Source organism: Crassostrea angulata, chromosome 10 (assembly GCF_025612915.1).
Source record: "Crassostrea angulata isolate pt1a10 chromosome 10, ASM2561291v2, whole genome shotgun sequence".
NCBI lineage: Eukaryota > Metazoa > Mollusca > Bivalvia > Ostreida > Ostreidae > Magallana > Magallana angulata.
This window is the reverse complement of record NC_069120.1, coordinates 2,396,918-2,415,365: the sequence shown is the minus strand read 5'-3', so window position 1 is coordinate 2,415,365 and position 18,448 is coordinate 2,396,918. Positions and strand designations below refer to the sequence as shown.

At 36.6% G+C, this 18,448-nt stretch overlaps 1 protein-coding gene across 6 annotated transcripts in view; it reads left to right on the top strand.

Annotated features, from left to right (window-relative positions):
• Positions 1-18,448, top strand: part of LOC128165469 (caspase recruitment domain-containing protein 14-like) — a 56,780-nt gene that overhangs the window by 7,641 nt on the left and 30,691 nt on the right. For all 6 annotated transcript variants that reach the window (XR_008241062.1, XM_052830063.1, XM_052830064.1 and 3 more), the window contains exons 2-9: positions 5,684-5,779; positions 6,517-6,718; positions 8,987-9,115; positions 10,592-10,758; positions 11,219-11,333; positions 12,477-12,614; positions 14,945-15,003; positions 15,683-15,832. Coding sequence is in view for 5 of the 6 variants with exons in the window: in XM_052830063.1 (XP_052686023.1) it covers positions 6,547-6,718; positions 8,987-9,115; positions 10,592-10,758; positions 11,219-11,333; positions 12,477-12,614; positions 14,945-15,003; positions 15,683-15,832 (930 nt within the window). In the remaining variant the exon portion in view is untranslated. The remainder of the gene's footprint in view (positions 1-5,683; positions 5,780-6,516; positions 6,719-8,986; positions 9,116-10,591; positions 10,759-11,218; positions 11,334-12,476; positions 12,615-14,944; positions 15,004-15,682; positions 15,833-18,448) is intronic.

The window sequence follows — 18,448 nt, the reverse complement described above, 5'->3', positions numbered from 1 at the left end:
TGTACCTATTATAACAGGTAATTTGTAAAACTTAATCAACACAAAGGAGTTGATTCTGTGATGTACCTCTTATAACAGATAATTTTTAAAACTTAATCAACACAAAGGAGTTGATTCTGTGATGTACCTCTTATAACAGATAATTTGTAAAACTTAATCAACATAAAGGAGTTGATTCTGTGATGTACCTCTTAAAACAGGTAATTTGTTAAACTTAATCAACACAAAGGAGTTGATTCTGTGATGAACCTCTTATAACAGGTAATTTTTTAAACTTAATCAACACAAAGGAGTTGATTCTGTGATGAACCTCTTATAACAGGTAATTTGTAAAACTTAATCAACAAAAAGGAGTTGATTCTGTGATGTTCCTCTTAAAACAGGTAATTTGTTAAACTTAATCAACACAAAAGAGTTGATTCTGTGATGTCTGACATAGTGTGTGGATAAATAGATTGCATCATGCATTTCCCATTGGTGAAACAAGATATGGAATTTATACTTGGAATGATGACAATCAGCCTGTTGTCTCATTAAAGGAGTGATTTCCCTTGGCTGTCAGTTGTAAGTAATGAAGGAGTGATTTCCCTTGGCTGTCAGTTGTAAGTAATGGAGGAGTGATTTCCCTTATCTGTCAGTTGTAAGTAATGAAGGAGTGATATCCCTTGGCTGTCAGTTGTAAGTAATGGAGGAGTGATTTCCCTTGGCTGTCAGTTGTAAGTAATGGAGGAGTGATTTCCCTTGGCTGTCAGTTGTAAGTGATGAAGGAGTGATTTCCCTTGGCTGTCAGTTGTAAGTAATGAAGGAGTGATTTCACTTGGCTGTCAGTTGTAAGTAATGGAGTAGTGATTTCCCTTGACTGTCAGTTGTAAGTAATGGAGGAGTGATTTCCCTTGGCTGTCAGTTGTAAGTAATGAAGTAGTGATTTCCCTTGGTTGTCAGTTGTAAGTAATGAAGGAGTGATTTCCCTTGGCTGTCAGTTGTAAGTAATGAAGGAGTGATACCCCTTGGCTGTCAGTTGTAAGTAATGGAGGAGTGATTTCCCTTGGCTGTCAGTTGTAAGTAATGAAGTAGTGATTTCCCTTGGCTGTCAGTTGTAAGTAATGAAGGAGTGATTTCCCTTGGCTGTCAGTTGTAAGTAATGAAGTGAAGTAGTGATTTCCCTTGGCTGTCAGTTGTAAGCAATGAAAGAATGTAAGTAATGAAGGAGTGATTTCCCTTGGCTGTCAGTTGTAAGTAATGGAAGAGTGATTTCCCCTGGCTGTCAGTTGTAAGTAATGAAGGAGTGATTTCCCTTGGCTGTCAGTTGTAAGTGATGGAGGAGTGATTTCCCTTGGCTGTCAGTTGTAAGTAATGGAGGAGTGATTTCCCTTGGCTGTCAGTTGTAAGTAATGGAGGAGTGATTTCCCTTGGCTGTCAGTTGTAAGTAATGAAGGAGTGATTTCCCTTGGCTGTCAATTGAAAGTAATGAAGTAGTGATTTCCCTTGGCTGTCAGGAGTGATTTCCCTTGGCTGTCAGTTGTAAGTAATGAAGTAGTGATTTCCCTTGGCTGTCAGTTGTAAGTAATGAAGAAGTGATTTCCTTTGGCTGTCAGCTGTAAGTAATGAAGGAGTGATTTCCCTTGGCTGTCAGTTGTAAGTAATGAAAGAGTGATTTCACTTGGCTGTTAGTTGTAAGTAATGAAGGAGTGATTTCCCTTGGCTGTCAATTGTAAGTAATGGAAGGAGTGATTTCCCTTGGCTGTCAGTTGTTAGTAATGGAGGAGTGATTTCCCTTGGCTGTCAGTTGTAAGTAATGGAGGAGTGATTTCCCATGGCTTTCAGTTGGAAGTAATGAAGTGAAGTAGTGATTTCCCTTGGCTGTCAATTGCAAGCAATGAAAGAGTGATTTCTTTTGGCTGTCAGTTGTAAGTAATGGAGGAGTGATTTCCCTTGGCTGCCAGTTGTAAGTAATGAAGGAGTGATTTCCCTTGGCTGTCAGTTGTAAGTAATGAAGTGAAGTAGTGATTTCCCTTGGCTGTCAGTTGTAAGCAATGAAAGAGTGATTTCCCTTGGCTGTCAGTTGTAAGTAATAAAGGAGTGATTTCCCTTGGCAGTCAGTTGTAAGTAATGGAGGAGTGATTTCCCTTGGCTGTCAGTTGTAAGTAATGAAGGATGATTTCCCTTGGCTGTCAGTTGTAAGTGATGGAGGAGTGATTTCCCTTGGCTGTCAGTTGTAAGTAATGGAGTGAAGTAGTGATTTCCCTTGGCTGTCAGTTGTAAGCAATGAAAGAGTGATTTCCCTTGGCTGTCAGTTGTAAGTAATAAAGGAGTGATTTCCCTTGGCAGTCAGTTGTAAGTAATGGAGGAGTGATTTCCTTTGGCTGTCAGTTGTAAGTAATGAAGGATGATTTCCCTTGGCTGTCAGTTGTAAGTGATGGAGGAGTGATTTCCCTTGGCTGTCAGTTGTAAGTAATGGAGGAGTGATTTCCCCTGGCTGTCAGTGGTAAGTAATGGAGGAGAGATTACCCTTGGCTGTCAGTTGTAAGTAATGGAGGAGTGATTTCCCCTGGCTGTCAGTTGTAAATAATGGAGGAGTGATTTCCCTTGGCTGTCAGTTGTAAGTAATGAAGGAGTGATTTCCCTTGGATGTCAGTTGTAAGTAATGAAATAGTGATTTCCCTTGGCTGTCAGTTGTAAGTAATGAAAGAGTGATTTCCCTTGGCTGTCAGTTGTAAGTGATGGAGGAGTGATTTCCCTTGGCTGTCAGTTGTAAGTAATGGAGGAGTGATTTCCTTTGGCTGTCAGTTGTAAGTAATGAAGGATGATTTCCCTTGGCTGTCAGTTGTAAGTGATGGAGGAGTGATTTCCCCTGGCTGTCAGTTGTAAGTAGTGGAGGAGTGATTACCCTTGGCTGTCAGTTGTAAGTAGTGGAGGAGTGATTACCCTTGGCTGTCAGTTGTAAGTAATGGAGGAGTGATTTCCCCTGGCTGTCAGTTGTAAGTAATGGAGGAGTGATTTCCCTTGGCTGTCAGTTGTAAGTAATGAAGGAGTGATTTCCCTTGGATGTCAGTTGTAAGTAATGAAATAGTGATTTCCCTTGGCTGTCAGTTGTAAGTAATGAAAGAGTGATTTCCCTTGGCTGTCAGTTGTAAGTGATGGAGGAGTGATTTCCCTTGGCTGTCAGTTGTAAGTAATGGAGGAGTGATTTCCCTTGGCTGTCAGTTGAAAGTAATGAAGGAGTGATTTCCCTTGGCTGTCAGTTGTAAGTAATGAAGGAGTGATTTCCCTTGGCTTTCAGTTGTAAGTAATGGAGGAGTGATTTCCTTTGGCTGTCAGTTGTAAGTAATGGAGTAGTGATTTCCCTTGACTGTCAGTTGTAAGTAATGAAGGAGTGATTTCCCTTGGCTGTCAGTTGTAAGTAATGGAGGAGTGATTTTCCTTGGCTGTCAGTTGTAAGTAATGAAGTAGTGATTTTCCTTGGCTGTCAGTTGTAAGTAATGAAAGAGTGATTTCCCTTGGCTGTCAGTTGTAAGTAATGGAGGAGTGATTTCCCTTGGCTGTCAGTTGTAAGTAATGGAGGAGTGATTTCCCTTGGCTGTCAGTTGTAAGTAATGGAGGAGTGATTTCCCCTGGCTGTCAGTTGTAAGTAATGGAGGAGTGATTACCCTTGGCTGTCAGTTGTAAGTAATGGAGGAGTGATTTCCCTTGGCTGCCAGTTGTAAGTAATGAAGGAGTGATTTCCCTTGGCTGCCAGTTGTAAGTAATGAAGTGAAGTAGTGATTTCCCTTGGCTGTCAGTTGTAAGCAATGAAAGAGTGATTTCCCTTGGCTGTCAGTTGTAAGTAATAAAGGAGTGATTTCCCTTGGCAGTCAGTTGTAAGTAATGGAGGAGTGATTTCCCTTGGCTGTCAGTTGTAAGTAATGAAGGATGATTTCCCTTGGCTGTCAGTTGTAAGTGATGGAGGAGTGATTTCCCTTGGCTGTCAGTTGTAAGTAATGGAGTGAAGTAGTGATTTCCCTTGGCTGTCAGTTGTAAGCAATGAAAGAGTGATTTCCCTTGGCTGTCAGTTGTAAGTAATAAAGGAGTGATTTCCCTTGGCAGTCAGTTGTAAGTAATGGAGGAGTGATTTCCTTTGGCTGTCAGTTGTAAGTAATGAAGGATGATTTCCCTTGGCTGTCAGTTGTAAGTGATGGAGGAGTGATTTCCCTTGGCTGTCAGTTGTAAGTAATGGAGGAGTGATTTCCCCTGGCTGTCAGTTGTAAGTAATGGAGGAGAGATTACCCTTGGCTGTCAGTTGTAAGTAATGGAGGAGTGATTTCCCCTGGCTGTCAGTTGTAAATAATGGAGGAGTGATTTCCCTTGGCTGTCAGTTGTAAGTAATGAAGGAGTGATTTCCCTTGGATGTCAGTTGTAAGTAATGAAATAGTGATTTCCCTTGGCTGTCAGTTGTAAGTAATGAAGGAGTGATTTCCCTTGGCTGTCAGTTGTAAGTAATGGAGGAGTGATTTTCCTTGGCTGTCAGTTGTAAGTAATGAAGTTGTGATTTCCCTTGCCTGTCAGTTGTAAGTAATGAAGGAGTGATTTCCCTTGGCTGTCAGTTGGAAGTAATGAAAGAGTGATTTCCTTTAGCTGTCAGATGTAAGCAATGAAAGAGTGATTTCCCTTGGCTTTCAGTTGTAAGTAATGAAAGAGTGATTTCACTTGGCTGTTAGTTGTAAGTAATGAAGGAGTGATTTCCCTTGGCTGTCAATTGTAAGAAATGGAGGAGTGATTTCCCATGGCTGTCAGTTGTTAGTAATGGAGGAGTGATTTCCTTTAGCTGTCAGATGTAAGCAATGAAAGAGTGATTTCCCTTGGCTGTCAGTTGTAAGTAATGAAGTAGTGATTTCCCTTGGCTGTCAGTTGTAAGTGATGAAGGAGTGATTTCCCTTGGCTTTCAGTTGGAAGTAATGAAAGAGTGATTTCCCTTGGCTGTCAGTTGTAAGTAATCAAATAGAGATTTCCATTGGCTGTCAGTTGTTAGTAATGAAAGAGTGATTTCACTTGGCTGTTAGTTGTAAGTAATGAAGGAGTGATTTCCCTTGGCTGTCAGTTGTAAGGAATGGAGGAGTGATTTCCCAAGGCTATCAGTTGTTAGTAATGGAGGAGTGATTTCCCATGGCTATCAGTTGTTAGTAATGGAGGAGTGATTTCCCATGGCTGTCAGTTATAAGTAATGAAAGAGTGATTTCCCTAAGCTTCATTTGTAAGTAATGAAAGAGTAATTTCCCTTGGCTGTCAGTTGTTAGTAATGGAGGAGTGATGTCTCTTGGCTGTCAGTTGCTAGAAATGGAGGAGTGATTTCCTTTGGCTGTCAGTTGTAAGTAATGAAAGAGTGATTTCCTTTGGCTGTTTTATGTAAGCAATGAAGGAGTGATTTCCCTTGGCTGTTAGTTCTAAGTAATGAAAGAGTGATGTCCCTTGGCTGTCAGTTGTAAGCAATGAAGGAGTGGTGTCCCTTGGCTGTTAGGAGTGATTTCCCTTGGCTGTCAGGAGTGATTTTCCTTGGCTATCAGTTAGGAGTCATTGACTTGGCTAAAGAGAATCACCATCCTCTACAGCCTCTTGGATGTAATAGGTTGACAATAATACCGTAAATGAACAATCATCTTCACACGAGTGGATATTTATTTAATTTTATAATTTCATATTATTTTCACAGAATGTTCCACGTCTAAGATTGGCCAGGTTTTAGTTCTAGACATAGGGATCAACATTTAGGTACATGTACTAGTATCCTGGAGTCATAGGAAAACAGGTATCAATTCAAATCAACAATTGCAAAAGTAATCGATTAAAGACTGAATAATTTAATTCTGGTTGTAATGCGCATTCTGATTAGCTAAAAAAATATTTTATATCATATAAAGAATGTTGCCTACGTCATAGTAAGACTAACGTCAAAAACATTTCAATACATCTGATGTTATGTTTGAATTTTGTACAATATAACGTCATTTTAAAAGTCAAATGACCGTTTTTATCTACAATGAAGAGTAAAAAAATTCAATTATAAGCAAAGAATTCAATATTTATTAGTTTTATACGATATAAAATGGTTTGAAACAGTTTACACTTTTTTATAAACTGCTTCGCGGTTTATAAAGCGTAAACTGCCCCCAATTCATTCTTTAATTAAAACACCCGCTTCTTTCCCTATCCATCATTAAATGTGCATGTACTGTGGTTTCATTAATATTCATAGGTATTAATTTTCATGGATTCAATGAAAATCACACTTCCAAGGATACTTAAATTCGTTGTCAATAATCCTATCAATTGTTAGTAAAAATTACACTTCAATGAACATTTAATTTCATGGATCAACTTAACAACAAAATCCGCGAAAATAAGTATTCAACGAATATTGAGGAAACCACAGTAAGTTCATTTAGCAAGACTGTGATGTGAGTGCAGAACATGTATTATTTTGTAATCCTTTCATCTGATTCAATGCTTGTCCCTGATTATTGTGTGTTTACTGGTGTTCCTAAGACCCGGCTTTGATTGGACCAGACTGCAGCCATGTCTGATGACGAGGAGGACATTTTTGAGGAGCTGATTGAGAGGAAGCGCTATAAGATTGTCAAGTACATCAACGCCCAGGTGTTCTTTGACAAACTCCGCGAGGTGAAGGTACTCTCAATGGATGACACGCAGGAAATCTCTAGTAAGCCGACACGACGACAACAAGCAGGTTTGTGCGCTATATCTACGTGGTGGTATGTTCTCTTTATCTGGCCAGTGCTGTAAAACTTGTATATTCACAGTTGAATGTGCTCTATATCTGGCCAGTGCTGTAAAACTGGTATTTACATGGTGAATACAATACAATTTAAAAGATCATTTGTGCAACATGTTTGATGATTTTTATCTCATACGTGTGGTTTATAGTACCCGTGTGATAAACCTTTGCTATATCAAACTGGTGATGCTTTATCAAATACTTCTGGTCCGAACTATTTTAGACACAGCCTCTAGCTTAAACGCTTCAGTGACCTATTTTCGAAGATTTGCTAGTACTTTCATCATAACTATATCTACTACAAAAATTGATATAAAATGGATTTTGTCAAAGATTTAAATTACAAATATGAAGAAAAACACATAACTGCGTAGCATAGGCGTCGGAACTGGGGGGGGGGGGGGGGCAGGGCTCTACATTAACTTTTTTTCCTACTTGTCCATTCGGACAAGTGACCAAGATATTTACTTGTCCGAACTTCAACTTCACTTGTCCAAAAAATTTTCAGTATTAAAGATCAAATATTGTCAACTTGAAAACTACAGTTCTGTATTACTAAAATAAAGTCATTTATCGATTATTCTTGCCATAATTAATAACCTGACTTCTTAAATGGAAACTTAAAGTGTCTTTCCTAAATGTATTGGTTCCATATAACATTAAACATGATTTGTCAGCTGTAGCTTTGTCATGGCAAATTACAAGACATTTTAAATTTTAAAATACATGTAACTCTTAAATTGATTTCTCATCTGTTTTTTAAACTAAACATAAAAAGTCATCATAGTCTATCAATGATGAATGAAACCTAATGTAAATTACATTTCTTTCCATAATCCTTTTAAGTTTATCTTTGCTACCTATTCTTCCTTTCTTTTTGATAACATGTGTGTTTGGTACTGTGTAAGAACTAAGATCCACATCTTTACAGATCAATACTGAAAGTTGGTTGTAATTAGTGAACTTCAATCCCGATCAAGAGTAACTCAATTGATTCAATTTGAAGTCAGGATCAAATTCAAAATAACTAATCGATAAACTTATAACGGGACTACAGATAAACTTATCACAAAACTTTCTTTACTTTTTAAAATGTTGGAGACTTCTTTACATAAAAATGCACTTGTCCAGTCGGACAAGTGGCAAGCAATATTCACTTGTCCGTATATTTTTTAACTGGTACAGGACAAGCGGACAAGCGTTAATGTCGAGCCCTGGGGGGGGGGGGGGGCTATTGTGAGAGGGGGTGGTTTTTTAAATTTTTTTATTCAAAGTTATACATAACCGTAACCACAAGACCCTTTTTTCTTGTTTGTCAAGATTTTTGATTAGTTTAGCACCCTTTCAACTTTCAATTTGCTTTGTGAAGTTTATAAAAACTACAAATAACGTTAACTATCAAGGAGTTCATCCTGACGACACGATGAAAACAGAGCGCTCTGGTTGTGTTTATATACAAGAACTTACCGAAATAATGTTTCATAAGACTTTTATTCCACCACCAGTAAGCATCCTTATTCACTATTTTCAATTTCGAATCATAAGGCTAGTGTTTGTTTTATAAAACATCAACAATTGTTCCTCGTTCGAGTCAATTCAAACTAACGAGCATTCCCAACTTTGTGTATGTCAACAAACTTGATTATTCAAGTCTTCTGATCAGTATTTCCATTAAATTAAGTGAATAAGCTCTAAGAAAAATTATTTAGAGCTAAGAAATTGTTTTAAGATTTATTTCAGTGAAACTTTACATTAAAACAGTTAGATTTATCTCAGAAATGACGTACTAAATTGTATTGCGCAAGGTCACAATAACCGCATAACACAACGTTGCATCACTGTTTATAATCTTTGAAAAATAAGGGTCATATAAGGGACTGTCTCAAAAGCTTCATAATATAAATGAAATTGTATGAGATACATGTAAATAGAACATCTATAATTGTGTGATTTTATATTTGCTTTATCCAACTTGTTGAAATGGTTATATTCGCTCGGCAAGCCTCGCGAATATATACACCATTTCAACTCATTGGATAAAGCAAATATAAAATCACACAATATAGATATCCTCTATATATTCATTAAGGGCAAGTCAGTTTGCAACCTTAAATATTTTTTGCATAATATGTAAAATTAAACCTTCCAATGCAAACATTCAACTTCATTAACCGATGCTAAATGTTTTCATTTATATCTGTTTTTGCTTGCTGGCTGTAGGTTATTTTCTTGACATCTTACAAACAAAGGGAGACAATGGAGTAAAAAAGTTCCTGGAGATTTTAGAATGGGAGTATCCTCATGTGTTCAAAGATGTGACAAACAAGGATGCTAGAGAACCACCCACAGGTAAATGTATGTGTGTGTATGTGTGAGGGGTAGAGATTCAACCACAGGTGTGTATGCGTTTGTGTGTTTGGGGTAAATATGTGTGTGAGAGAGGGTTAGGGATCCACCCACAGGTAAATGTGTGTGTGTGTATGTGTGAGGGGTAGAGATCCAACCACAGGTGTGTATGCGTTTGTGTGTTTGGGGTTAACATGTGTGTGAGAGAGGGTTAGGGATCCACCCACAGGTAAATGTGTGTGTGTGTATGTGTGAGGGGTAGAGATCCAACCACAGGTGTGTATGCGTTTGTGTGTTTGGGGTAAATATGTGTGTGAGAGAGGGTTAGGGATCCACCCACAGGTAAATGTGTGTGTGTGTATGTGTGAGGGGTAGAGATCCAACCACAGGTGTGTATGCGTTTGTGTGTTTGGGGTTAACATGTGTGTGAGAGAGGGTTAGGGATCCACCCACAGGTAAATGTGTGTGTGTGTATGTGTGAGGGGTAGAGATCCAACCACAGGTGTGTATGCGTTTGTGTGTTTGGGGTAAACATGTGTGTGAGAGAGGGTTAGGGATCCACCCACAGGTAAATGTGTGTGTGTTAAGTTTGAGTTCAGGTAAATGTGTATGAAGTTTGAGGATCCACATAAGCAAATGTGTATGTTGTTTGGGGACCCATATAAGTAAATGTGTATATGATGTTTGAGGACCTACATAAGTAAATGTGTATGTGATGTTTGAGGACCCACATAAGTAAATATGTGTTTAGAGTTTGAGTATTGTACATAACATGAAGTTTGAAGACCGATATAAGTAAATGTGCATCTAGAGTTTGAGTAATGTACTGAACACAAGTAAATGTATGTGTAGAGTTTGAGTACCGTATCTACATATGTAAATATGTAAGAGAGTTATTGTTCCACCCACAGGTTAACTGTTCCACCCACAGGTAAACTGTTCAATCCACAGGTAAACTGTTCAATCCAAAGGTAAACTGTTCAATCTACAGGTAAACTGTTCCACCCACAAGTTAACTGTTCCACCCACAGGTAAACTGTTCCACCCACAGGTTAACTGTTCCACCCACAGGTAAACTGTTCCACCCACAGGTTAACTGTTCCACCCACAGGTTAAATGTTCCACCCACAGGTAAACTGTTCCACCTACAGGTAAACTGTTCCACCTACAGGTAAACTGTTCCACCCACAGGTAAACTGTTCCACCCACAGGTTAACTGTTCCACCCACAGGTTAACTGTTCCACCCACAGGTAAACTGTTCCACCCACAGGTTAACTGTTCCACCCACAGGTAAACTGTTCCACCTACAGGTAAATTGTTCCACCCACAGGTAAACTGCTCCACCCACAGGTAAACTGTTCCACCCACAGGTAAACTGTTCCACCCACAGGTAAATTGTTCAAAGGTTAGGATCCTTGAACATGTAAACATATCATTTCATAGACTAGTCACTACAGTGCTCCACTGGAATATTGTAGATTACTTGAAGCATCGGGAGAGTGTATACGCAGGCTGGCTGTACAAATTACCAGAGCTAGCAGAGTCGCTGAAGAACGACTACGAACACAAAAAAGATCTGAATGAGAAGTTTCAGGAAATGAAGGAAGTGATGAAGATAGTCCAGGATAATAACTTAGAGCTAGAGGTAAGACAGCTGCCTTACAACTATATATTTGAGAAAAACTAAATGCAGTGTTATGATGTCCATAAAAGCAGATATACGGTAAATGATACTGTGAATATGATTAAAAGATTGACCATTGAAGGCCTGTAGGTCTCTTATTAGCAAAACTTTTGGCCCTGGAGCTATTAAGGTAAAGATAATCTGAGATTCCTCCAACTTTTAAACCTCCCCCCATTCTCCTTTTTATAAATGAATATTTTTCAAACATCAATCAATAAAAGTAGGGTTACAGTCAGATAAGTCTCAGATTAGTGTTTAGACTTCAAAATGCAGCTTAAAATGCAAACATGAGACTCTCTGACAAGTCAATCTGAGGAAAATGGGACTCGGGTGATTGACAAGGCCTGAGGGCCTCTTGTTGATTAATGATGAGCTCAATTGAAACAAATTTATTATAGATTGATTAATAAATGGATTTCAGAGAGAAAACTTGGAGCTTCAAGAGAAGCAGAAAATGTTACTACTCGAGAAAAACGAGCTAGAGACGCAGCTCGGACATTGTTTTCGAGAAAAGCAATTTGCTCAAGACAAGAGCGGTAAGTACTTGATGTTATTTTTAACTTCAAACTTAAGTCACATACAACTGAAGAAAGAAGCACTGTAAATTCCTAATTAATCACGAGGAATTAATTTCCACGTAAAATCGTGAGAGGCTACCCTTGCAGATTTTAAAGTATCGCTTTTATTTCTCAGACAGGTTTGAACTATAAGAAATTATAACAAAAAAATGGTGATCGCAATTTAATATTCTCGTGATTTGATGCAAAACAGTGGAATCGCGGAATTATGTACTCGTGTAAAATAAGGAATCTACAGTATGCAGCGCAGTATTTTTCTTCCAAACTAATCTGAGCTGAAAGCTCAAGTGAGCTTTTCTGATCACGTTTTGTCTCTTGTCCGTCTTTTCACATTTTCAACATCTTCTCCAGAACCACTGGGCCAATTTCAACCAAGCTTGGCACAAAGCACCCTCAGGCAAAAGGGAATCAAAATTGTGAAAATGAAGGACATACCCTAATACAAGGAGAGATAATTAGAAAATATTGAAAAATTTTGAGAAATTTTCAAAAATCTTCTCAAGAACTATTTGGCCTGGAAAACTAAAACTTATATGTAAGCATTCTCAGGTAATGTTTATTCAAAGTTGTGAAAATCACGACCCCCGGGGTTGGGTTTGGGCTGCAATTTGGGGTCAAGTTTTTACATAGGAATATATAACAGTAAAAAAAGTAAATCTTTGAAACTCATCTTCTCAGAAACTATTCAGCCAGAGGAAAGCTGAAATTTATGTGGAAGCATGCTCATGTAGTGTAGATTGAAAGTTGTGAAAATCATGACCCCCAGGGGAAGGGAGGGGCCACAATGGGGTGGGGGTCAAATTTATACATAGGGGAATAAAATAGAGGAAATCGTTAAGTTGATATTATAAAACCTATTGTTGCTCAGGTGAGCGATGTAGCATATGGGCTTATTGTTGATTTTTTAAAGGTGTATTTTCTGCAATAAAAAGAAATATCATGGAATTTTTTATCAATGTTTACACAGTCAGTTGATTATAAAAGAGATATATTTTTGGACACACAAATTATATATATGTTTTTTGAACAAACAAAATGTTGATATATTAAGCGTGATTTTTTCGTAAAAGTAAATAAACTTGATGATTGGTTCATTTGCAGTGAACTTTTTAGAGAGTATAGTCGAATATCAAAAGGAGATTAGTAATCTTAAAGATTCTCTCCGTGAAGTGAGGCATGAGCGAGACGCCTATGTCAAACAAATTGAAAACATGATGGACAACTTTTCTAAAAATAAAGGTAGGTGTGATTATTGGCTTAAAACCTCATATTTACCTGTTTCTGGGACAAGTATTTTAATGTACAGCAATCAGTGTACAATATATTGTATTGTAGAATTATTCAGATAGGTATATTGTATTTTACAATTATTCAGATAAGTAAAAGAATAAACAGCTGGAGGTTGAGTAAAAACAGTGTGTTATCACACAGCTTACTGATTTGACAAAATTGAAAATGTGTCTTATTGAGTACAGCCCATAAGTCTTGTTTCACAATGATCTCAATATTGATAATATTTGACTGGGTTGCTTATGCAGGCAGAATAAAAGATTACTATTGAAACACAAGTCAGGATATTAACAACTTCTAATCACAAGACAACACCTTAAATGCTCAAGTACAACTGTTTGTCAACAACAAAATAAGTACAACTGTTTGTCAACAACAAAATAAGTACAACTGTTTGTCAACAACAAATTAAGTACAACTGTTTGTCAACAACAAAATAAATACAACTGTTTGTCAACAACAAAATAAGTACAACTGTTTGTCAATGACAACATAAGTACAACTGTTTGTCAACAACAAAATAAGTACAACTGTTTGTCAACAACAAAATAAGTACAACTGTTTGTCAACAACAAAATAAGTACAACTGTTTGTCAACAACAAAATAAATACAACTGTTTGTCAACAACAAAATAAGTACAACTGTTTGTTAATGACAAAATAAGTATAAGTACAACTGTGTGTCAATGACAACATACAAGCATGTTAATGGAGGTGAAAATAGAAATATCCTGTTCACTTAACTTAAAGCTGACATGAATTCATAAAAGCATTTGGTCGCCATATTACCGGTAGTTTCGATCGCTTTTCTACTGCCACTGGGGTATATATACCGGTTGAGAAATTTACGGTCGGTTGCTTTCTGATCGAGGCATTCAAGGCTGCACTGACTTCCAAATGCATGAAGTACATATTGTAGTGAAATGTTTGTAGACTAGTAAAGAATAAAGAAAACAACAATCAATGAAATACAAAGTATATTTATTCTTTGAAAGGATTTCCCAGGTTTACTTTATTATTTTGCACAGACAGTGCTGCTTTACTTCGCAAGCACATCAAACACGTGTGTCGTTCATACAGAGTGAATAACGTCTGCATCTTTTTGAAAACCCCGGTGGCACTACATCCAACACAGTAGATAAATGATAATCACAGTAAATCCAAGAAAGTAACAACGTAACATCGTTTCCATCCGTTCAATATTAATGAAATGAAAAAGTAGTTGTTTTATATATTACATTTATTTTTAAGTTATTAAAAAAAGAGATGCTATATCAAATTAGGATATTTTAATTTATTAGAAAATGCGAGGCTAATATAAAAGATATTTAAAAAAAAATACAATGTTTTTTAATATTGCTATTTATTTTTCAAAATTTTGTGTAAATGATTGAAAACGATTCCTGATGCATTCTTAAAATAAAATGTTTGCATTTATTCCCACATTACTTGCCATTGTTTTATAAAAAACAATCAAATTTAAATAAATACTTATATTACATTATACTGTGTTTTTCCATTAAATTCTGTGATCTTCAAATGCCTCTAAATGCAACAAGTAGTCAAAGGTCAAATCGACGAGTTTTATTATGACGTCACAAACGTTGAACGCTGTAAACTGCAGCGTCACAAGCGAAAATCAAAGTTCACGCTTGTGGCTGTTACTGTGGCTCTTCCATTAATATTATTAATAACTTACCCTTAGGATAAGATAGGAATTTTAAGGTATGAATCACATTTGCAGACAAGGCAAGAAGTAAAATGTAAATATATGTATAAGCATTAAATCATGATTTTTTGAAGTATACACTCTCATAACTGCAGCGGTGTGTGCATACAAACTTTCAAAACGTGCTAACGCGCGTTACTCAATTTGTATGCACACACTGCTGCAGTTATGAGAGTGTATACTTCAAAAAATCATGATTCAATGCTATACTAAGTCCAGTGAAATCTTTTAGTTCTACTCTATTTCTGGTCATACAATGGCAACTTTAAGATTGAAATTAAATTATCAAATTTGAATTCACAATATAGCATGCTTTCATTTGAGTTTACTGTTGAACAATACATGTTTATTTTTCAGCTAACAGATGTACAAAACTTAATGTCACTGTAATGCTGTGATAAAGATATAAGGCTAGATAAAACTTTGAAAAATTTTAAAGTTGTTGTGCAAAATATTGGCCGAGAACACTTGTTGATTTTTTGTATCGATAGATTCTTAATCATCCTTGCAATAAGTGTGTTGAGTCAAATGTGATGTCTTTTTTTTTCAGCTGAGAATTCCGAGGCACGCAGGAAATCCTACTCCATGACCCAGCTGAACACTGAAAAGGTCAGGGGTCAAATCGGACCAATGATTCAAGTACCCTGTATTGAACACGCTATGTTTTCATTTCTGTTCATTTTGAAATTTGTCAATGATGTAGATTAACACAATGTGTTATTGTGTGATTATTTTGAATAAATTCATATGAAACTCTTTTCAAATGCATGTATAGCAAGTATTCATAAACCTAATAACAAGATAACAAATTTTTCTGATATAGAATTGGGGAAGTAATATGTCAACCCTTTTTTTGTGGCTTGTTTTGAGACACGATTACAAATATTTCTTAATCCCCTTATACTAAGAATAGGTTAAAGACAAAAATATGAAGGAATAAAAATGAATATAAGATGCAAATACGTTTCTATAGAAAATTATATTTCAATCAAATTTTGGTTTTGATTTTGGTGTTATCACTGTATTTAATGTAGTACTTATATACTTAGTTATCATAATCTGTGCAATGTAGGTCTTGGAACAGATTACTAGACCAGCTTCCTGTTGTAGATCTATTCCTGTTCAGCCTGTTGGTTGTAGGTTGTAGAGCTATGACCATCTCTCCCTGTTGTAGATCTATGACCATCTCTCCCTGTTGTAGATCTATGGTTGTTACTTCCTGTTGTAGATCTTTGACTGTTTCTTCCTTTAGTAGATACATGTATATTATCATCACTTCCTGTTGTAGATCTATGACAGACAGAACAGTGCTCAGGAATTTGAGATCACAATTCTTAAGGAGAAGTTAGAACAGGAGCAAGAAAATTGTTCTGAGTTAAATCAGCAGCTTGTACATGTCATGGAAGAGCTTGATCACACTCAGGCTCAGCTCAGAAAGGTAAAAAGCTTGATTACACACAGACTCAGCTTAGAAAGGTAACAAGCTCAATTACACACAGGCTTGACTTAGAAAGGTAACAAGCTCAATTACACACAGACTCGGCTTAGAAAGGTAACAAGCTCAATTACACACAGGCTCAGCTCAGAAAGGTAAAAAGCTTAATTACACACAGGCTCAGCTCAGAAAGGTAAAAAGCTTGATAACACAGGCTCAGCTCAGAAAGGTAAAAAGCTTGATTACACACAGGCTCAGCTCAGAAAGGTAACAAGCTTGATTACACACAGGCTCAGCTCAGAAAGGTAACAAGCTCAATTACACACAGGCTCAGCTCAGAAAGGTAACAAGCTCAATTACACACAGGCTCAGCTCAGAAAAGTAACAAGCTTGATTACACACAGGCTCAGCTCAGAAAGGTAACAAGCTTGATTACACACAGGCTCAGCTCAGAAAGGTAACAAGCTCAATTACACACAGGCTCAGCTCAGAAAGGTAACAAGCTCAATTACACACAGGCTCAGCTCAGAAAAGTAACAAGCTTGATTACACACAGGCTCAGCTCAGAAAGGTAAAAAGCTTGATTACACACAGGCTCAGCTCAGAAAGGTAACAAGCTCAATTACACACAGGCTCAGCTCAGAAAGGTAACAAGCTCAATTACACACAGGCTCAGCTCAGAAAGGAAACAAGCTCAATTACACACAGGCTCAGCTCAGAAAGGTAACAAGCTTAATTACACACAGGCTCAGCTCAGAAAGGTAACAAGCTCAATTACACACAGGCTCAGCTCAGAAAGGTAACAAGCTCAATTACACACAGGCTCAGCTCAGAAAGGAAACAAGCTCAATTACACACAGGCTCAGCTCAGAAAGGTAACAAGCTTAATTACACACAGGATCAGCTCAGAAAGGTAACAAGCTCAATTACACACAGGCTTGACTTAGAAAGGTAACAAGCTTGATTACACACAGGATCAGCTCAGAAAGGTAACAAGCTCAACTAGAACTTTTTTGGCCTTCAACAAAAAGTAAGGGCTTTTCGACATCCCCTATCCCCTTTTTGACTGAAAATGTCAGGTAAAATCATATCTATTTTTTTTTATTTACAAATTCTTTACCGCAGTGGTATAATCAATTGCCTAAATATAAAATTATAATCATTGCAATGTCACAAAAAAGATAACCTCTGAACTTTAAAATTAGATATACTTTTTAATTTCTTAAGAATATTTCCAAAAATTCATAAAATGCAAATATTCATTTCTCGAATAGAAAACTTGGTATGCCTGGAGTTTTTATGTTCTATGTTCATTGAGCAAAGTGAGATAACTCTTGCTAAATCATTTTTTCAACTTTTAAAAAGTTGCAATATTCACGCCCTTAAAACTCCTATAAGAAGTCAAAAAGTGGCCCTACAGACCATAATTTTTAAAATTGTACTCTTTACTCAAAACTAAACACCAAAAAGATTTTAAAAATCGGATGAAAAATAAAAAAGATACAGCTAAAGGGCTGTTTTCAACTTTGACCCCTCTAGATCCCTTATCTTTCAAAATTTTAATCCCAAAACCTTTTCTGGTCTGTGTTTTAGGTCCCTCATTATAAGTATTAAATATGAAAATATTTACTTGAAAACTGTTTGAGAAAATGTGCCACGTGTGAATTCAGTTTAACATAAAAACACCCATAGACGATTTTTATCCACTTATATTTACATATTCCAGTGTCTTTGCCTGTGATAACACTACATATCGATTTTGTACTATATAACCCATAATACAAATGAGGCCAAATTGAGGCGCCAGCGGGGTTTGCTTATTTATATTCAAATACTTAATCGTACGATGGCTTAAATTTATATATAAATATAAGTAATAAGGAATCATTCTTTGAATATTATGAGGTGATAATTTTGGTCGGGGCGTGATCAAATCTATCATAAAGCCCTTCGGGCTTTATTGGATTTGATCACGCCCCGACCAAAATTATCACCTCATAATACTCAAAGAATGATTCCTTATTCCTTATATCAAACCAGAAGTTCTCAATGGTTTTAAACAAAACTAAAAATATATGATAATGATGACAATTTTAACATTTCCCATTCCTCATTTAAAAAATTTGGTGGTTATTTCAATTTTTACTTTTTTCATCCCCCCTTTTTTTCATAGTTGGAAGTCTAATATCTAGAAAACATTAAGAAATATAGAAAAAAGTTGTCGCTTACAATTTTGTAAATCATACTATAAAATATGTAAATCCAAAATTTCTTAGTTTATAATCAAAAAAATAAAAAAGATACAAAAGCCCTTTTAATATTTTGTATGTGTAAACCAGAAGTATATAGAGGGGAAGTCCAAAAAGGGACATACGGGAGAACTAAACAATTGCTAAGAGAATTTAACATTAATTAAAATTTTTATTTTTCGGTTCTGTTTTCAAAAAATCGCTGACAAAACTTTGTCGAGAATAATAATAATAATATAACAGAACGAAAACAATAGGTCTTTTCAACCGAAAGTGAAAAAGCCCTAAATACACGCAGGCTCAGCTCAGAAAGGTAAAAAGGTCAATTACACACAGGCTCAGCTGAACAAAATACTGATTTGAATTGCAC